Consider the following 12,079-nt stretch of genomic DNA (forward strand, 5'->3'; position numbering starts at 1 on the left):
GAGGTTAGTTCAAGGAACTTCGTCTTCTCTCTAGGGACGGCATTTAAAATTCAACGCCGGCGAAGCATTCCACGGCCTCGCGGGACATTACGATACGAATTTTCTCACGCAGTAGGTGTTTTGCAAAAAAAATATATATATCGTCCATAGATAACGTAACGCCATTTAAGCCTGTTTTTGATCGTCCCTCATATAGCGGACCGCCACCGTTTCCCCTGTTACGTGATTCCCCGGTACAGCGAATCTACTCCGCCTCCTACTTCCATCGCTCTTGCGCAATGTCCTCTGTACAAGGTATTATCATTTTTACTCAATTACCATAACCTCGTTTATCCGTTACTTACTCTCCTTTTAATTCACCGGTAACAGACTGGCTTTATTCGGAGGCATAAAAAACTCCGTTACGCGTGCCCCGGCGAGCAAGATGGCGGCGAATGAACGCCATCTACAGGACGGGAAGGGAACGAAATTAACTTCATAACCGGAACTTTAACAAAGGTAAGAACAGGTAGACCTCGACGTGCCTCCTAGGAACAACATCTACTATGCGGCACGTCGCTGACATCGTTAATAACCGAGTACTTCGGTTACAGGAGAGAGAGAGAGAGAAAGAAAAATCATGCCAGACAAAATACAAGCGGCGTCAAACATGACCTACAATGCGTGCATTGTTTTACAGGAGGCGAGCGTTCGTGGGGCTTGACGTTACGGAAAAAGGGAACGACGGAAGCGACGCTGTCGACTTCCGGGAGATGCGTTCAGGTCTAAACCAAGTCCTGGAGGACTCGGCTGGGACAGGTGCGCAGGAAATGGGCGTGGAAAGAGGATTCCCGGAGGGAGGAAAGACGAAGAGCCCCCGACAGGGCGACAGGCTTGGGGCGATTTCAACCCCCCTCGATCGAAGCGAAACCTCGACCGATCGCGTTCGATCTCTTGCTAAATACGTCCTTCTGCGGGCGGGTCGGCACGGAAAGACCCGGAGAAATGGCTCCCCGCTCGCGGAAGCGGGTGGGAATCGATAGAATTTATTATTCCCGGGCTCGAATAACGAGGGCCAGGTGAAAAGAGTGCCCTGAAGTGGGGGGCCCCCGCTTTCAAAGGGTCGCGCGTAAAACGTCACGATTTTTATGCGGCCTCGTTGCCACCATCCTCCTCCCCCGCGGAAAGCATCCATCACCCGGGGGAGAAAAATGGATCCCGCCGGTAAAAATTATACTATCTGAAATGCGGTCGACGCTTCGCTCGGTTAACGAACGCTGTCGATCATCTCCAGGTTCTTTTTCATTTTTACAACGATTCGACGCGCACCGATAGAGTTACACGAGGCACGTAGACTTATGTCTCGTCTAACTCTAGTGGGATTTTTTTTTTTATACAATAGTTTGTATACGTTGATCCACATTGTCCAGTTTCAGGGGCTATTGTCAAAAATTCGGTGGATTAAGGACCTGTCCAAGGAGGAAGTCCTTGCGCGGAGGAAAATGTAGATGTTGCTGAAGACAGTTTATAGGGAGTCATACAAGGGTCCTGAAAATGTAGACATCATTGAAGACACATTACAGGGAGTCATACAAGGGTTCTGACACGAGAATGAGAGGGGAACGATTGAATTGTTGGGGCGTATGCTTCCGACTGCAAAGAGAGCACGAGGGGATGCCCATGGGAATGCTAATGGAAGTGTCTGCGGATTACTGAGCATCTAGCCGCGCGGCCTGTTCTGATTAATCGATCGATAAATATCGCATTTGCGCCGAGCAAAGCGCAACCGGCAGACAAAACGAATCGGGGAGGGAAAAGCAAACGAGTGGCAAGGGTGTTCAATGCACGAGTTCCGCAGTCGAAGTACAAACCTCGAATTATTCTACGGGCTGGACAGAGATTTTCCGCACCGAAGGCTCCGGAAAGGATTAAAAGACTCTTTAGATTGACCCTTTTCTCGTACATTTCAGTTGGCCGGGTATCGTAATTTAATTGCAGGGTTGTATCGGGGGTGTATCGATCAGCGGGAAATCGTTGCAGCGGCGAAAGTCACTCTGCAACGCCCTCGAAATAAAATGCACGTATCGTGTAACGGAGCAATGCTTGCAGGTGCGAAAAACCTGCGTTCGGACCGAATTACGCTTATGGGGAGAGAGAGGGAGAAAAAAATAAATAAAACAGATGCGGCTCGTTAATCGCTCGAAACTTGTCGATACCGTGTAAGAGGAAGGTGGAGATCGAATTGTCGAGATGTAAGCATAGAGCTGCAAAAGGAGCAAAAGTGCGCACTCGGGAGTGTTAACCGATGCACCTGCAGGATCAGGATCAGAGCGCTGATTAATCGGCCAATAAATATAGCGTAGCAGGAGGCAAGGATTAACCGATACCCGGGATCAATAAAATCGGTCGGAAGCGAGGAGGGAGCTTTAGGAGAAACTTCAATCCGTCCGAAGTTGGGGAGGACTAAGGGCCGAGTTGGTCCAGGACTCGCGGATTCCTGGTCCTCGCAAAACCCCGACTAATCTTTCCCAAAGCTCCCTTTTTCCCCAGGTCACCTCCTGCGGGAAACAGCGACTCCGGGGAAAGGTTGACTCGGGGGTCGGATAACGTTAGGAGTAACAAAAGCAAGGGAACCGAAGAGTGTTTCATTTTTATTTCTCTTTGCAGCTTCGGACACGAGCCAACGCGGACTTAAGGACGGAGGAGGAGGAAAAGAGAATTCAGGAAGAGGTCCTCCCCGGCACTTTCCTGCCCAGAGCCGTGTATAAAGTTCAGTCAAAAGCGCGAAGGAACACTTTTATGAACTGAGTCCCGGCCGGGTGCGAGGTCCCTCTTCGGGGAGAAAGTCCCACCCTGAAGAGAAGAGAGGAAGAGAAGGAACGCAGGCTGGCAGAGCAGTCGACGTCGCCGGAAAAGTATACCGTATAAAAATATAAAAAAAACTGAAGGCGCCTCTAACGGCCGCTAAAATTCCGGCTAGGACCCGGATATTAATTCTTCCGGTACACTTGGCCAGGTTGGGCGAGCGTAACAACCCGAAAACGGGGAACGAAGCGAGCTGGAAACCGAGCGAGTCCAGAAGAATCGATTCGCTGCCGTGCAGGAGAGAAAATAGAGCCGAGCGATTCCGGGCTCGTCGCTTCAGCCGGTCGTTACCGACAATCGCCGGCACTTCCAGAGGTGTCCAGAGAATTCCCCGAGACCCCCGGCGAAGGGGATTTCGAGACGAGCGATACCCAGGAAATGAAATCCAGCAGGGAGCGAGCAGGAACCGAGATCTAGATCCGCGGCGAGCAGAAGAGGAAGCGACAGGACGCTAGTGGAAGAGGAGGCGACAGGAAGCGACGGGACACGAGTAGGAGGCGAACCATGAGAAAAGAAAACGGACGACGGGAAGATGTACTACGGCCGAGGGGAAGAGAGGACACTTCCACTTTATCCCCCGCGAATGGAGTTCGCCTGTCCGATCGTGGTCCATCCAGGAACTATATATATCTCCGGGCGCAGAAATAGAGCCGCAGCTCTTTCAAACCCGAAATCGAAATCTAGCCAAACGTCCTTCAAACAAGATACTCTAAAATTGACTTATCGCCTCGAGGCACGAGTCCATTGATATTTTTATGATTAATCAATTTCACTGGAGTCTCCGAAACATCCGGTTCCTTGAAAGCCGTAAAATTCGTGACGCCCCCCTTCAGGATTTTCCCCGGCAGCGTTTTGCCCCTTTCCTGCATAAGGAACCGCATAAAGAGGGGCGCGGTGAATTCGCCATGGAACGAGGGCGAAATCTCGGGGGATTTCCTCGCGAATTCGCATCGGAAATCCCGTCGGGGGTGGCCCTGCGTTCGCCAGGGGTGGCGGGGTCGGGCGTCCCTTTTCCCCTGAAAAGAGCTCCAAGAGTCTCGGCCGGGAAATCCCGGAAGTGAGGAGAGATCTCGCGAGTAAACGGTTTGCGGCGGGGGGAGGGTTTCGCCCCCTCCCGGGGGAATCGCTAGGACTCGGGATTACGAGGGATCAGGAAGCGCAACGGAGACAGACGGAATGGCGCCGAAGGGGAGGAATTTCCAACCCCCTCCCAGGAGTGACGCCCGGGATGACCCGATCCTCTTTCACGTCGCGCGCCTCTTTCCGGTAGATTTCAACAAGTTTCGCCATTGAAACTCGAGGGTGGCGAGATAGGGAGGTGAGGCACCCCCGCCGGCGTTCATTTTCTATCACCCTGCAGGATTTGGGTGCCCCCTTGGGGATATCTAGCTCTTTCTCTCTGCCGAGCTCCCAGAGCCTTCTTGAGGTGACCTACCCCGGATGGGGAAGGATTAAAGAGCTCGTAAAACCGGCACTAGACATCTTCCTCGTTACTTTTGTCCCGCTGGAATTAATCGGTTCAATTTTCCAGAGGGCGAGTCTCCGTGGGCGGCGAGCAGAAAATTCAGAAAATACGGAAAATTCGAAGGAGACCCTGAAAATCCTGAAAATTCTATAAATTCAACGAAACGACCAGGAAGACCTGGGTCCACGCTGGTCCAATTGGGGGATGGTTCCACTCGTGTCGGGTGAGTATCCTCTCTGATCCCCTCTCAGAGTACGTCTCGGTACGGACGATAATAGGAACTAGATGAATCAAGGGAGTCGACAAACTTACTCAGCGTGGCATTGTTGGCCCGGGATTGGTCGGTCTGCGACCTGAGAAGACGCAGCCGATTCAGCTTGCTCTGCTGCTGATCCAGCCGGTGCCTCAGCCTGGCCAGTCTGTCCTGCTGTGCTGGCTCCTGCAAGAGAAACGAACCAGGATTAGACTCCAGGAAGCCTTCGATGGCGTCGTCACGAGTTCCTCCTGAAACGTCCCCCAGCGCATCGGTTCCCTCAGAACGTTGAGTCCTGCCACAAGGACCTTCCAGGACCTCCCAGGACCTCCCAGGACATGCAAACAGGTATCGGGAGAGCGCACCATCCGAAAGAGGTCGATGGGTCCCATTTCCGGAACTTGGATCCTCGGTTTCCGGCGGCCTTTTGTGTGCCCTCCCCGTCACCCTCGGGGTCAGAGGTCGAGCGTCTCGGATGCGGCTCCAAACTAATTAGCCCGCTCCTGGCTGAGCCAGAAAATTGAAGCGGGTCCCCCAATTAACCCAGGAAGACGGCCCGCTCCTTCGGGGGAGGCCAAGGATCTTACGCGGCATTGTCCCCGCTCGTTAACGGACCCCCTGCGAAGAAGGGCGACCCTAAGCCCTGGTACCAAGGGCGAAGGAGTAGCGACCTCGATGACCACCCTGTGGACGGTCGACCCGATGGTCGGGATTACGGCATTCGTCGCTGATCCTTGCGACATCACCCCCTCTTCACCTGGGTGCGTATTACCTCGGAATTACCGCACACCCCCAGGACATTGCGGCTCCCCTGAACTCCGAAAAGACGGCCCTAATTCTCCAGGATCTTCGGCTCCCTAATTGCGACTCTGGATGTAACTGAACAATCGGTATCAAGGGGATCCAGGTGAATTAAGTCCGGCCAAAGGTGGTCGCTGCTTGTTTAAACGGCCCTTGATTTTCCTAGGACCTCTATAGAATCCCACCCTCGAAGGGGAACTTTCAAACCGGACGTGAGTAATTATACTCGCTTATGAATCCATTTCAGAGCCAGAGGTTCCTCGACTAATCAAGAGGGAATGGACCCAAGAAGGAAGTCGGCCGAGATCCGCGAGTTGGCCGCGAAAGGGGTAGGTCAAGGATCTCTTGTCTCACCCTAATGACTTCGCGCACGAGCCCGAAGGTACCGTGTCGTGTCAATGTGATTTTTCAAACTTCTCCCACCCGGAGGCTCGAGGTTGCGGTTTCCGTCCGCTGGTGCGGACTCCCGGGGATATTTATGCGGCGTGTCGAGACTCCTGGGAGGGTATCGAAAAGTTATAAAGGATCCTGTTTACAGTGACACGGGAGGAGGAAGGGGAAAAAAGTTAAGGCTCGGAACTGACGCAGCACTCTCGAGGACCAGGTCAGGTGGAACGTCAAGAGTCCCGGGTCGCTTCGCAATGACGACGCTTACACGAAGCCAGGAGTACCGGTAACTGCATTGACTCGCATCTGGCGACCGAGCATGGACGATTGCGCGATCAAATTGGAAAAATTGCCCGACCGGATGAAAATTCCGGTAAAGCTCGAGATGCGAGCTCCAGGTCGGCTGGGAAAAAAAAAGAAACGGACACACGCCGAATCGTTAATTTTCCCAGCGTCGCCTTTCCACCGAGACTTGACAGAACTGAGGTAAAATCACATTACTTCCTCTCATAATTACATATAGTTGATTTTTTTTATTCTTATCAAAGTAGACAGATAAGACGCCTCGAAGGATTCACCTGGTGACTCTTGCGTAAGGGAACCTAACGGCGCGTTGCGTGATAACGAGCTTTCCTCGTTTTTATGTAAATATATAAATAAGTCATGAATAAATCATACATAAATCAGACGTATATAAAATGTCAACAGGTGGAGAGGGGATTTCCTGACACAAGAGGTTACTAGCCGAGCGGATCGCAGGGTCGGATGATCGACACCTTGGAGAGCTCCCCTGACCCCCAGGTCGTTCCACCCTGGTGACTCGTGCGTACGGGAACGTAACGGCGCGTTACGTAAGGCCCGAGGGTTCCTCCAGAAGGGGTCGTAGGGAATAAACGTAAGCGTGACGTTCTCGTTAGCCCAGGTCAAGGTTGACGCGAAGGATAGGCTAACGGTAGACGCGTCTTCCACGCGCCTTTTACGCCGCCAGCTGAGTCAGGGCGGCACGCGCGTCGAGGAATCTCGCAACGCGTCCTTAAACGCCGTGGATAATTCCCAAGAACGGAGTTCCTCGTCCGTCCGCATTTATCCCGCCACTTGGGAGCCGGCCGCCGGTCCGGAGTATCGATAATAGAGAAACGGAGGGTGGAGTATCGCGCCAAGTACTCCCGGAGCCTTATCGGATTCCCTGTTTTAGGATCCCAACTGTGCGACCCCGGGTGGTGTTATCGGGTTATCCGAACGCGGAAGGACCCCGCTGGGAGGACACAGTCGCCGGCTCCGATAACGGCAGTCCCAGGACGAGACCGTCACTTTGCATCGCCGGCACCGTGAACGCTCCCGGGCTGGAAAAGAAGACGAGGCGAGAGGGAGATAACCGAGGCTGGAGATAACGGAAGCGCGCGCCGGCCATCCGGTGCTGGAGGAGGTGCAATCGCGAGGGGAATCGCGGGTTACGATAATTGCACCAGGAGGAAGTCTCGAGAAAAATCCACGCAGGATGGATCCTCTCCCGTCCCTCCTAGGGGTGCAAGGTCCAGGACCAAGCATCCAGCCGGAAGTGGACTCGGCGTCGCAATCGAGGATCTTGCTTTCGCCTAATTGCCCCGTGCCGAGGCGAACCAGGACCTGGACCGCGTCTTCCGCGTTCCTCTCACTTGTCACGAGGCGGCGCCGGTTCGGCCCAATCGATTACGCGATCGATCCGATCAAGATCGGCGAGAAGGACTCTTCGGACGCCGAAGAAGGTCCGATTAAAGGCCTCCTCCTCGCGTTTGATCATCCACCGTGGGACGCTTCGAAACCGCCACTTCTCCACCGATATCTCTCTCTCTCACCTGTACCCGAAGAAGCAAAAGCCACGATAAGGCGAGTGCTTATCAACCCTCACCCGATAGCGATCCGAAATGTCCCGGTGGCAGAAAGCCGACGTCGAAGACCGCCGAGGAGTAATCCGGGTCCCCGTGATTTATGGAATGCAAAGCGACCCAACTTTGTGCGGTGCCGGATGGCGGACCCGGCAAACGGAAAAGAGACGGAGGAACGGAAAGAGAGTCGGAGAGAAAGATCGATCGGCCCGACGTTCAGTCCTGACCTATCAATCTTATTCCCGTGACAGCCTAACCGGAAGCGCGCACTCTGGGCGGTTCGTTCTGTGAACATCATCGCACGGTCCGCCCGCGAGTCGATCTCTCTCTCTCTCTGTCCCCTGGCAATTTCCGCAATGAGAATACAATTTCCCCCTCGTCCCTGCAGAGCGCTAAAATTTGCCGTGCCGGAAAACTGGCCCGAGAGGAAATATGCGAGTTTCCCGCCGATGGATGCCCAACGCTGGTCACTCTGGATCCTGGAGGATATTCCAACCATCGCGAACCACGTGGCGATTTAGGACAATTAAAATCAGGCTTGAGAGACTTTAGCGCATTATCTATCGTAGACTTGTCAATTGGTATTGCGGTACCCATGGTCGCGGTTGGTTCCGAAATTCCCCGGTAAGTAATGCGTTGAAATTCTTAAATTATCAGACTCAGCTAGGTGGAGGTGGCCTCACCTGTGCGCCCCGAAGCACGGCGAGTCGGGCCTCTCTCTGCTCCAGGAGGCGCCTCTGCTGGGCGATTTCCCGTTGCTGTCTGGCTGCCATGCTTTCAAGCTCGCTGAGCACCAGCACAGCCCCGCCCCCGCCCACAGGTAACTGCAACAGCAAAGAAAAAGGAGAAAAGTTCAGATCACTCGATCGAATCATCCAACACTTATCAAAGTATTCCCTAAATATAGGAAACGTGGAAACGGCGCCCTGGGAACGTCCAAGAGAGTCGACGCTGATCGAAGAGGGATGACTCGTCCATCCACTTTTCAACCCTGATAGTCTCATCGCGATTACCAGGATTAGGTGCGCAAATCATGTAAGGAACGGATCGCATCCAGGTGTCACGGATACCTCTTCTCGACACCTCAACGGAATTGCGTCCTTCCACGTCGGCACATGCATCGACGTTAAACAAGTCCTCGGATAAATCCCGCGGACCGGCTTTAGCGACAGATCCTTCGTCAGGATTATGGATTCCTTCCTGTCAAACGGATTTAGCGATATTCAGCGCCGGCAAGGAGGCGTTACGCGGAATAGTAAGCGGTCATTCATATCAATACTCATTGTAAGACCCGACGAGACCTCGTGGGTCGCACGGTAGATTGTCCTTTTATTTTCGTTCCTGGGAATGAAAGTCGATGGACCTTCCGGCGTGCTAGAAATCTTTCCCAGGGGCGAGGATTCCCCCCTCGAGTCTCGTTAGGTCAGGTCAGGTCTCGCAATTAGAGGGATCTTCCTTTTTTCTTTCCTTTTTTTCCGGACCAATCGGGCCACGTATCGCGGACTTATTTCTTTCGTTTCGCCCGTCCGAGTCCAATTCCCGCTTAAAATAACAATAAATCGATGCCCTCCTGGGTGGGAGGGGGGTAATTAGAACGCGGCCTTTCCGCTACTTCCGGCTTCTTTCCGCCAGGTAGAACGTCGAAGCGCACTCGGCGCAACCTGCGTCGCGGTTTTCTAAATTAAATGGACATTTCATGTCCCTCTTTTATTTTATTCTAATTGTACCCCGCATTTCCCACCCACCACCCCCGGAGGGGGTTGCAGCTAGCAAAACTTTTCTCTTTAACTTTCAAAATCGACCGCGTGTATGTCGGGGCCTCTCGCTGAATGCGTCGCGAATAATGTAATAATGTCGAACGAGTTATCGAGTAAATCGGCATGATTGTAATGGTCGGGCCCTTTGTCGGGATGATGGATTTCATCTTGTCAAAGCGAGAACGTATTTAGCGTCGGCCATGCCGCGTCGTTCGCTCGATAATGTAATCGAATGTATGTACACATATATGCGCACGTATATACACATTTGTACAGCGTTTTACAGTACAGACCCTGACGTACATTCGGGACGTTTCGAGGAAACGATTTTCTTCTTTTTACCGATCACGCCGATGAAACGGAAAACCTTGCTCGAACGTCAGGTGGAGGTGGGGGTAAAAATAAATGATGTGTAAATTACGAAAGAGTAACGATAATTAATCCTTTCAGGCGGATCGGATTCGAGAAGGGGGTCTTCCTTGCTCTTATTTAAATCGGAGTCAATGCCAGGGGAAGGTTAAGGGTAAAGGGGATAACAAGGGATAACTCGGCACTTTCGAGTACGAAATCCCTATATTACTGGAAATGACGTCATTTCGAGTAATCGCGCCCCTTAATTGCCAGACCCTGGGAGGAGACACCTCTTCTCGAGGCGATTCGCTGGGGGGCCTTAATCGCCCCTTTTGGGGGTCCTTCAAGTCCCCCAGGGGGAGGGCGAGGTGGAAGAGGAAAGAAATGGGAAAAGGGACGACTCCTTCGGATCATCCCCACGGAGGGCATTTTGTAGGTCGGGAACGAGCGTTATTAATTTTAACAGACGCCTTGGCTGGACCCGTCTGGCTCTCTTTGCAATCTGCCAGGCGGAATTACGTATTCCCGAGCACCGCGTTAAGGGAAGATTAGACACCCCGCTCGGGGCTTTATGCGGAAACAAGGTTAGCGCTTTTTTGAGTGCCGTTAAATCGAGTTAAGCCGCGAGGGAGCCGACAGAGGACTCCTCGTGGAGGGGGTGCTTTCTAGGACGTGGGGCGCAGATAAGTAGACGTCCAGCAGATGCCACCCCCCGGGTGAGGCGAGTTAAAAAATTCGGAATTATCCGCAGTCCTCGTAATTTGTTATTCACCTCTTTCAATCGGAAAATTCACACTTTCGTGCAGGGCGGCGCAATGGCGCGCGCCGAGCCGGATTGCCGCTGGGCGGATCTTTATTTATTAAATTGTAAATTAATTCCAGGACCAACTTCGCGCTTCCCCTTTTCCAGCCGGCGAACTTCCCGCCGCGAATTCCAACTTTGAGGGAAGTTTCGGTTGCCGAGCTTTCATCCCAGGGTGCTCGTTGAATAGTTGGACACGGAAAGCGTAACCAAATTCGACCGGTCGTCCAAAGAGGGAAGATACGAGTTCGCGGCGAGGACGTGCTTTGATCGAGATATTGGCAATGTTAATATCAGGAACGTCAAATTTCAAACGGCTCCATTCCTTAAGAATAATTCACCCGACGTGAATTTTGGCAGGTGCGGTATATTCATCCTTTTTTTTTTATTTATTCAACTGAAATGTAAAAAATCACGCGTGCGCTTTTCTCCTGATCCATACCTCTCGATTCGTTTAACCAGTCGATATTATTCAACCAAACCCAAAATCAAAATAAAATATGTATTTAGAGTCCAATGTGTCCTAGTATACGCGAATTTTCCTCACGTCGGTGATAAGCTTCGATTATATTGTAAAATCAAAATAAAATGTGTAATTAGGGCCCAATGATTTTGAGGTACTCCAAGTATACGGGAATTTTCCTCACGTCGGTGATAAGCTTCGATTATATTGTAAAATCAAAATAAAATGTGTAATTAGGGTCCAATGATTTTGAGGTAGTCCTAGTATACGGGAATTTTCCTCACGTCGGTGATAAGCTTCAATTATATTGTAAAGTCAAAATAAAATGTGTAATTAGGGTCCAATGATTTTGAGGTAGTCCTAGTATGCGCGATTTTCTTCACGTCGGTGATAAGCTTCGATTATATTGTAAAATCAAAATAAAATGTGTAAGTAGGGTCCAATGATTTTGAGGTAGTCCTAGTATACGCGAATTTTCCTCACATCGGTGATAAGCTTCGATTATATTATCACATCAAAATAAAATGTGTAATTTGGGTCCACTGATTTTGAGGTAGTCCTAGTATACGGGAATTTTCCTCACGTCGGTGATAAGCTTCGACTATATATCACTCGACCTAAAACTTCCGACTTAATGCTTCGGAGGGAACTTGTCCTCCACGAGTTACTCGCCCGACATGTCGAGCTTTGCTCGCAGTTTCGCGGCTGTTATCGGCCTGGGATTCAACGAAAACTTGTTCGGTTAGGTTTTACAAGCCGTCTTGCCGGCGAGGTCGGGTCCACGTCGTTCACTTGTCGCCGGCCAACCGAGATGATCGCGTTCCCCGTACTTGCGCTTCCAAGAAGACGGGGGCCCCCGAGGAAGTGTCGATTGTTCGTCGCAGAAATGGCAGAAATGCCTCCCCCGTCACACGACGAACCACCATGGACGTGCCTCGAATTCCCCGCCAATAAATCGGCCCACAATCTCAGCCACAAATCATGTAATAAATATTTCTTCGATCAGTCCCGAAGAAATGCCTCGTCAATTGAAAAAAAGTAATCCTCCCCGATATACACGTTACAAGTGTAAGATCAATTCGACGATGGAA

The 12,079-nt window shown here is 51.7% G+C and overlaps 1 protein-coding gene across 3 annotated transcripts in view; it reads right to left on the bottom strand.

The window, feature by feature from the left end:
- The window catches only part of LOC105698854 (apoptosis-stimulating of p53 protein 1), a 67,774-nt gene that overhangs the window by 30,368 nt on the left and 25,327 nt on the right, over positions 1 to 12,079 (bottom strand). For all 3 annotated transcript variants that reach the window (XM_023434040.1, XM_012423458.1, XM_012423457.1), the window contains 2 exons: positions 8,299 to 8,439; positions 4,622 to 4,748 (listed from right to left, as the gene is read on the bottom strand). In XM_023434040.1, coding sequence (XP_023289808.1) covers positions 4,622 to 4,748; positions 8,299 to 8,439 — 268 coding nt within the window. The remainder of the gene's footprint in view (positions 1 to 4,621; positions 4,749 to 8,298; positions 8,440 to 12,079) is intronic.

The sequence above is a fragment of the Orussus abietinus genome, unplaced genomic scaffold (genome assembly GCF_000612105.2).
Source record: "Orussus abietinus isolate OABI.00-Male unplaced genomic scaffold, Oabi_2.0 scaffold12, whole genome shotgun sequence".
Taxonomy (NCBI): domain Eukaryota; kingdom Metazoa; phylum Arthropoda; class Insecta; order Hymenoptera; family Orussidae; genus Orussus; species Orussus abietinus.